Source organism: Piliocolobus tephrosceles, unplaced genomic scaffold, assembly GCF_002776525.5.
Source record: "Piliocolobus tephrosceles isolate RC106 unplaced genomic scaffold, ASM277652v3 unscaffolded_23307, whole genome shotgun sequence".
Lineage (NCBI taxonomy): Eukaryota > Metazoa > Chordata > Mammalia > Primates > Cercopithecidae > Piliocolobus > Piliocolobus tephrosceles.
This window is the reverse complement of record NW_022305763.1, coordinates 767-9,400: the sequence shown is the minus strand read 5'-3', so window position 1 is coordinate 9,400 and position 8,634 is coordinate 767. Positions and strand designations below refer to the sequence as shown.

General features: G+C 56.2%; 1 protein-coding gene across 1 annotated transcript; it reads left to right on the top strand.

Moving 5' to 3' along the window:
- The first annotated feature begins 8 nt into the window (after positions 1-8).
- On the top strand, positions 9-7,874 carry LOC111534615 (zinc finger RNA-binding protein 2-like). The gene is made up of 4 exons (XM_026450654.2): positions 9-412; positions 1,362-1,552; positions 4,707-4,878; positions 6,959-7,874. Exons 1-4 carry the CDS (start codon positions 374-376, stop codon positions 7,298-7,300), a joined length of 744 nt encoding a protein of 247 aa, XP_026306439.1. The 5' UTR covers positions 9-373; the 3' UTR covers positions 7,301-7,874.
- The last annotated feature ends 760 nt before the right edge of the window (positions 7,875-8,634 follow it).

The following is an 8,634-nucleotide window of genomic DNA, read 5'->3' as shown; positions in this document are numbered from 1 at the left end:
ATTGGGAAACATCTGACTCTGGTGTGCCCAGCAGCGGCAGGTCTGCACTGGGAAGGGGACCACGACTTCCTGAAGGCCGCGGCTGCCCAGGCTGGGCCTCTTTTGCCTAAGGCGTGTTGGTTTCCCCCTGCACCGGCCTTCCCAGCCTCAGTCTTCTGTGCATACAGCAGGCGCCCATGCAGTGCAGCGGAGCCCCAGCAAAAGCTTCAGCCCTGCCTTCCGTGCTGGGAGCATGAGGCCCCAGCGTCTCTGATGTGCCCCCAGCGCAGGGCCGCTGCTGGCCTGACCACGCTGTGTCCTGTCTCGGTCCTGCAGGCGGCTGGAGGACGAGCCTTCCCAGGATGCACCATCCGACTGGGCCCACTCTCTGCTCATGGGCAGGCCGGAGCCACCTACCAGCGCCCAACTCCAGGTAGGTACAGCTTCCTCTGTGTGCAGATGCGGGCAACCTCACACCGCCCGGGGCAGCGGACACCTCCTTAGGAGGACCTGACCTCCCCCGACTCCCATATAGTGCTCAGGGGATGGGGCTCCACGGCCCAGACCCCCTCACTCCACAGATGGGAGCCCCAGCGCCCCAGCCCCTACCATTGGGCCACAGAGAACCCTTCTGCTTCCTGGAGCCCCGGGTGGTCGCCTCCCTTGGGGAGCCTCATGCCGCTGTGGCTACTATTGTCTCTTCTCAGGTGAGCCTGTCCCCGTGGCCCGAGCCCCCAGGTTCAATGGAAACCTTTTTTTTTGTGAGACAGAGTCTCGTTCTGTCACCCAGGTTGGAGTGTAGTGGTGCAATCTTGGCTCACTACAACCTCTTCCTCCTGGGTTTAAGCAATTCTCATGCCTCAGCCTCCCAAGTAACCGGGACTATGGGTGCCTGCCACTGTGCCAGGCTCTCTTGTATTTTTGGTAGAGATGGGGTTTCACCATGTTGCCCAGGCTGGTCTGGAACTCCTGGCCTCAGGTGATCCGCCTGCCTCGGCCTCCCTAAGTGCTGGGATTATAGGCATGAGCCACCGCGCCCAGCCTAAATGAGAACCTCAGATTTGCACCTTGCTGTGAGAAAGGGGTTTCCAGGCTGACTCAAAAGCCTCTGGTCTGGAAATTTAAAAATATGGCCAAAGGTGGCGGAGGTTCCCCCCTATTCCTTTGCTCAGACCCAAGCTTCCTGCAGCCATCAGGGGCAGCCCCAGGCACCTCCCTGTTCCCCAGCCCGGGGCTCTCTGTGTGTGCTGGATTCTCACCTGGCCGTGCTGCTGCCTGGTAACCCGGCTGGCCACGGCCACCTACCCCTGCCTGCCCGCCTGCCCAGCACTCCCCAAGGGACCTCACAGCCCAGCCTTGACACGGGCGGCCTCTCCCCACAGCCCGGGCGGCGGCCGGCATCCAGCGACGACCGGCACGTCATGTGCAAGCACGCCACTATCTACCCCACGGAGCAGGAGCTCCTGGCCGTGCAGAGGGCCGTGTCCCACGCGGAGCGGGCCCTCAAGCTGGTGTCTGACACGCTGGCCGAGGAGGACCAGGGCGGCGGAGAGGAAGAGGGCGGCAAGCGCAGGTCATTGGAGATCCCCTTCCCCAGGGCCCAGCTCTCAGCCAGGACAGAGGTCAGCTCCTCGGGGCTAGACCCCGCAGGAACCCCCAGCTCTGATGGGCCCGCAGCCCTCGGTGGCCCGCGGCAGCTTTCCAGCCCTGGGAGTGGGCAGTTCCCCAGGTCTCAGAACTTCTTGGCACTGAACGAGGCTGGTTTGCGGCGGGTGGTCCATGCGGTTCTCATGCCCCAGCGTTCCCTTTTGCTGTTGAAGGCGCATCTAAAAACGTCGTCCACGAGGGACTGACAGTCTCTGTAAACCTCAGTTTCCTCATCGGCAGAAGGAAGCTGAGCGTGATTCTGAACGGACTTCTCCGCCTCGGGGAGTAGTTGAGTAATCAGAGTGGTTCATGTCACTGAGCAACCGTGTGAATCAGCTCCAAACCCCTGTGACTCTTAGGAAGCGAAAAGGTCCCTACGTCGTCTAAGCAATTGCCATGGAGTGAACTCATCCGAGTGGGAGTTACGTTTTTTCGAAGTCCTGCCTGCTCTGGCAGCTGCTGTTTTTTGTTGTTGCTTTTTGTTTTTTTGTTTTTGTTTTTGTTTTTTTTTGAGACGGAATCTCGCTCTGTCGCCTGGGCTGGAGTGCAGTGGCGCGATCTGGGCTCACTGCAAGCTCCGCCTCTCGGGTTTACGCCATTCTCCTGCCTCAGCCTCCCCAGTAGCTGGGACTACAGGTGCCGGCCACCTCCCCCGGCTAGTTTTTTGTATTTTTTAGTAGAGACCGGGTTTCACCGTGTTAGCCAGGATGGTCTCGATCTCCTGACCTCATGATCCGCCCGTCTCAGCCTCCCAAAGTGCTGGGATGACAGGCGTGAGCCACCGCGCCCAGCCTGCTTTTTGTTTTTTAAGAAACAGATCTCGCTCTGTTACCCAGCCTGGAGTGCAGTGGCGTGATCGGAGCTCACTGACCCTCAGACCCCCGGGCCCAAGCTATCCTCCTGCCTCAGCCTCCCGAGTAGTTGGGACTACAGGCGCCCACCACCACACCCAGCTAATTGTTAACTTTTTGCAGCAATGAGGGGTCTGGCTGTGTTGGCCAGGCTGGTCTTGAACTCCTAGGTTCAAGTGATCCTCCCACCTCAGCCTCCCAAAGTGCTGGGATGACAGGTTCACTCTAATCTTTGAATGCTTTTCTATTGTGGTAAAATCCACATCACACAACACTGAGCCTGTTAACCTAAGTGCACAGTCCAGGGGCACGCAGCACGTTCACACAGTTGTGCAAACAGCACCCCTGTCCATGTCCAGAGCTGTCTCATCTTCCCAGACAGAAACTGTCCCGATTAAGCAAACTCCTCATTTTGTTTCATGCACCCACATGTGCCCGTCCTGTCTCTGGTCTCTGTGGATTGGCCTGTGCTGGACAGTTCACAGAAATGGAGTCGCACACCGTGTGGCCTTTTGTGCCTGGCTGATCCACTCGGCCTGAAGGCTTCCTTTTGCTGGAGCATAGAGTACTGACTCCATATAGGAAATGGGAGCCTCGCACCTGTGGGTTGCAAAGTGTCCCAATACAACGAGCACCCAGGAACCTGCCCTCTGCTTTTTTTTTTTTTTCGGAGACCAAGTCTCTCTCTGTCGCCCAGGCTAGAGTATGGAGGCGCCATCTCGGCTCACAGCAACCTCTGCCTCCCAGGTTCACGCCATTCTCCTGCCTCAGCCTTCCAAGTACTGGAATTACAGGAATATACTACCACACCGAGCTAATTATTATTATTATTATTATTATTAATTATTTTGAGACGGAGTCTTGCTCTGTCTCCTAGGCTAGAGTTCAGTGAGACAGTCTCAGCTCACTGCCATCTCCATCTCCCGGGTTCAAGCGATTCTCCTGCCTCAGCCTCCCGTGTAGCTGAGACTGCAGGCACCCGCCACCATGCCCGGCTAATTTTTATATTTTTAGTAGAGATGGATTTTCACCATGTTGGCCAGGCTGGTTTCAAACTCCTGACCTCAAGTGATCTGCCCGCCTTGGCCTCCCAAAGTGCTGGGATTACAGGCGTGAGCCACCGTGCCTGGTCTAGGTTTGTGAATTTTCTTTCTTTTTTCTTTTTCTTTTTCTTTTTCTTTTTTCTTTTTTTTTTTTTTTTGAGATGGAGTCTCACTCTGTCGCCCAGGCTGGAGTGCAGTGGCCGGATCTCAGCTCACTGCAAGCTCTGCCTCCCAGGTTTATGCCATTCTCCTGCCTCAGCCTCCCGAGTAGCTGGGACTACAGGCGCCCACCACCTCGCCCAGCTAGTTTTTTTGGTATTTTTTAGTAGAGACGGGGTTTCACCATGTTAGCCAGGATGGTCTCGATCTCCTGACCTCGTGATCCGCCCGTCTCGGCCTCCCAAAGTGCTGGGATTACAGGCTTGAGCCACCGTGCCTGGCCATTTTTTTTTTTTTTTTTTTTTTTTTGAGATGGAGTCTGACTCAGTCACTCAGGCTGGAGTGCAGTGACGCGATCAGGGCTCACTGCAATCTCCAGCCTCCCAGGTTCACGCAATTCTCCTGCCTCAGCCTCCGGAGTAGCTGGGACTACAGGCGCCCGCCACTACGCCCGGCTAGTTTTTTTGTATTTTTTTCTTTTTAGTAGAGACAGGGTTTCACCGTGTTAGCCAGGATGGTCTCAATCTCCTGACCTCGTGATCCGCCCGTCTGGGCCTCCCAAAGTGCTGGGATTACAGGCTTGAGCCGCCGCGCCCGGCTGTTTGTGAATTTTCTTAACCCCCGTGAAGCAAAGGCAGAATGCAGCCTTGCTTTCTGTCCTCTCTTGAACCATGTGGAGCCGAAACAACAGGGTGACAGAGTCCATGAACGCTGGAGCCATCAGACCTCACGGGGCGGGCCTGGGGCTTAGCGTTTGCTCACAAGGAAGGAAAACGTGGGTTTGGCCACTCGTCCCGGCTACTCCAAGGCGTGCCCGGTGACAGCACCTCCGAGATCGATCTCACGGTGTCTGATTTCATCCCACAAGCGCTTCCCACAGAGTCGCCTGGTCCCATTTCATGGATGAGGATGCCGAGGCACAGAGGGGCTCTGCAAATGGCAGGGTCCGCGTGGTTCAGGAGCCAGGCAGCTGGGGTACCCCGCATCTCTCCACTGGCAGCTCACGTCTGTGGCTTTGTCCCCACAGCAGCGTTGCCGGCCAGGCTCGGGTCCTGAAAGGCGTCATGCGGGTAGGCATCCTGGCGAAAGGCCTCCTCCTGCGCGGGGACAGGAACGTGCGCCTCGCTCTGCTCTGTTCCAAGAAGCCCACGCACAGCCTGCTGCGGAGGATCGCCCAGCAGCTGCCCCGGCAGCTCCAGGTAAGGTCAGGACCCCGCCCATCGCTGCTCCAGGCATCTGGCTGCCAGCCCTCTCCCCGCAGGAAACCTCTGTTACTAAACTACTCTTAAGATACAAGAAGCAGGCCGGGCATGGTGGCTCAAGCCTGTAATCCCAGCACTTTGAGAGGCCGAGACGGGCGGATCGCGAGGTCAGGAGATCGAGACCATCCTGGCTAACACGGTGAAACCCCGTCTCTACTAAAAATAATACAAAAAAAAAAAAACTAGCCGGGCGAGGTGGCGGGCGCCTGTAGTCCCAGCTACACGGGAGGCTGAGGCAGGAAAATGGCGTGAACCCGGGAGGCGGAGTATGCAGTGAGCTGAGATCCGGCCACTGCACTCCAGCCTGGGCGACAGAGCAAGACTCCGTCTCAACAACAACAACAAAAAAAAGATACAAGAAACATTAAGCCAGGCACAGCGGCTCACGTCCATAATCCCAGCACTTAGGGAGGCTGAGGTGGGTGGATCACTTGAAGTCAGGAGTTCGAGACCAGCCTGCCCAAAGTGGTGAAACCCCGTCTCTACTAAAAATACAGAAATTAGCCAGGCCTGGTGGCTCATGCCTGTAATCCCAGCTACGTGGGCGGCTGAAGTGAGAGAATCACTTGAACCCAGGAGGTGGAGGTTGTACTGAGTTGAGATTGCGCTGCTGCACTCCAGCCTGGGCAACAGAGCGAGACTCGTCTCAAAAAAACAAAAGATACGAGAAGCATCGCTATTAGAAACGAACCAGTTTGGGCCGGGCGCAGTGGCTCACGCCTGTAATCCCAGCACCTTGGGAGGCCGAGGCAGGCGGGTTACAAGGTCAGGAGATCGAGACCATCCAGTGAGCAGAGATCGTGCCGCTGCACTCCAGTCTGGGCCACAGAGTAAGACTCTGTCAAGAAAGAAAGAGAGAAAGAGAGAAAGAAAGAGAGAAAAATGAAAAATTGGTCCCCAGAGTCGTTCCTTCTTCCAGAGCGTCTGTCACCATCCCTGGGAAAACTCAGCCTTACTCCTTTGACTTTTCCAGTGGACACTGGATGCCCAGGGGATGAGCAGCGCCTGGTCGGGGAGACAGTGTTCCCCATAGAAGGACCAGCACCTGCAGAGGCCAAAAGCAGGAGGCCCAGAGCAAGGAGGGGTGGGCATGAGGGAATGAGGGGGCGCCTGGATCAAGCTGGGCCTGAAGGCCATACCAGGAGCTAGGATTGCATTCTCAGGGAAGTGGGGAGGCTGGAGGGTTTTGAGCAGGGGAGTGACATGCTCTGACTTCAGTGATGGCATCTCACATTTCCTGCACACCTACAACATGTCAGTGGCTACAACATGACAGATAGAGCCCCTGCTTTCTGGAAAACTTGCAGCCCAGTGGCAAAGACAATAACTGAGTCCCATGAGAATGGCTAAGGCTGTGGGGAAGCTGGCAGCATCCACCCCAGTAATGTCAGCCGAGCCCCCTGGGGGCTGACTTGCAGCAGGGAGGCCCTGAGAAGGGAAGGGATGGAAGATCAGGGAGAGAGGGGAGAGAGGTGGGCTTCAGGTGGGAGGCCAGGCTCAGGTGTGAGCACAGGCCGCATGGAGGGTGATGACCATGGACAGGAAGAGCAGACTGTGACACAGAACTCTTGAACTATGTCCTTCTGACAGGAGATGGTGGCATCTCATTATAGTTTTAATTTACTCCTCCTTGACTATGGGGTAATGTGTGTCATCGTGTAAAAAGGGCCATTTGTGTTTCTTTTTCTGCCGAGTATCTGTTACTTCACTCACCGATTTTTTATTGGATTGCTGATCTTCTTGTTATTGAATTATAGGTGTTCTTTACATATGGAGGCTCCTTATATCACAGGGTCTGTTGTCTGTATATATCTCTACATGTGTGTGCTCCTGGAGGGCTGTGGCTGTGTCTTGGTCACTTGGAGGTTTCAGACACAGGGCACAGGGCCTGGCACCCAGGCAGCAAGTGTGGGAGGCCCGACAGAATTAACTTACACACACCAACCACGTCCTGGCTGATTTACACATGAATCTGGGCTGCAGTAAGGTGACCTTGTGTTGTATTTATCCCTCCCAGATGGTGACCGAGGATGAGTATGAGGTCTACTCTGACCCTGAAGCCAACATTGTCATCTCCTCCTGCGAGGAGCCCAGGATGCAGGTCACCGTATCCGTCACCTCACCCCTGATGCGGGAGGACCCCTCCACAGACCCAGGTGCGGCCCAGCCCTTCCTTCCAACCACCGTCCCCCGCACGCTTCCCGAGGGCGCTCCCCACACCCAGGCCTGGGGCAGTGTCCGCCTCTGCCCTGAGCAGGAAATGCCACCGCAGCCACACTCCAGCACTGGTGTCCCCCCGAGGATTCCATGGGTCACACAAGAGCTGGGTCTCCGGGCAGCAGAGGAGGCGAGTCGGTGACAGCGTCAGATGGGCTCAGAGCCTGGCTATAGGGGCCATGCTTGGGTGAGTGACACCGTGTCACCTCCCTTGCCCTGACCCAGGGCTGGCACCTGCTTCTCCGGCCCTGGTGACACCAGCCCCAGCGGCAGTGGACAGGTCTGAGCCATTTCCCCCGGGTCACGGCAGAAGCTCAGTTTGACTCTGTCCATCAGTCACGGCGGTCCCAGTACCACTGATTAGGAACCTGGGGGCTTAAAGCCAGACTTACCAGGCCTGGGAGGGTGGGTGAGGGGCTGGGCCAGGCTGGGGGCAGCGAGGGTCTTGGCCGGCAGCCACAGCGGAGGCAGCCATCAGTAACACACTGCACGTTTGTGCTCCTGAAGTCTCAGCCAGCTGTGGAATCTTCCAGAACAGTCTCTAGGGCAGTTTTCCAAACTCCTATCATCTTTCACCCCCTTTATAATCTTTTTTGGTCATAACTGAGGGCCATGACCTACTGAGGTTTCTCTTTCCATCGATTTGGTATTTTTTGTTGGTTTGTTTTTTGAAACAGAGTCTTGCTCTGTGGCCCAGGCTGGAGTGCAGTGGTGCGATGTCGGCTCACTGCCAGCTTCGCCACCTGGGTTCCAGCGATTCTCCTGCCTCAGCCCCCGAGTAGCTAGGACTACCAGTGTGTGCCACCACACATAGTTAATTTTTTTGTATTTTTAGTAGAGACGGGGTTTCACCAGGTTGGCCAGGCTGGTCTCAAACTGCTGACCTCAGGTGATCTGCCCACCTCAGCCTCCCAAAGTGCTGGGATTACAGGTGTGAGCCACCATGCCTGGCCCAATTTGTTTTTTAAAGCTTCAGGTTTTTTTTGTTTGTTTTTTAAGAAGAGCCTTTGAATCATTAAATGGAAAGCCATGATTGGTCCTCACAAATAGTCATCTAAAAAATAAGTACAGTGTGGGGAAGAGAGTGGCTTTCAGCGCTAGCTGAAGGCTCTGACACAAATGCGGAGGAGGCTGGGGAGTGGCGCCGTGGTGGGGGCGGGTTAAGGGTTGGCGGCCACTAAACAGTGGCTCTTTCCTGGCTTGGGTGGGTGATTAAGTGAGCGGAAATCCTGTGAGGACCGAAGACCGGTGAGCCACCCCCCAGGAAACTGCACTTCCTGTTGGCCTTTCCCTGCCCCCGCTTCCCCTCCCCAGGCCCAGCATGGTGGGGAGGTGAGCTTCTAAAACTCCCTTTCTAGGGCACAGCGGCCCACCTCTCTAATCCCAGCACTTTTGGAGGTCGAAGTGGGAGGATCGCTTGAGCCCAGAAATTCGAGACCAGCCTGGGCAACGTAGTGAGACCTCATCTCTAAAAAA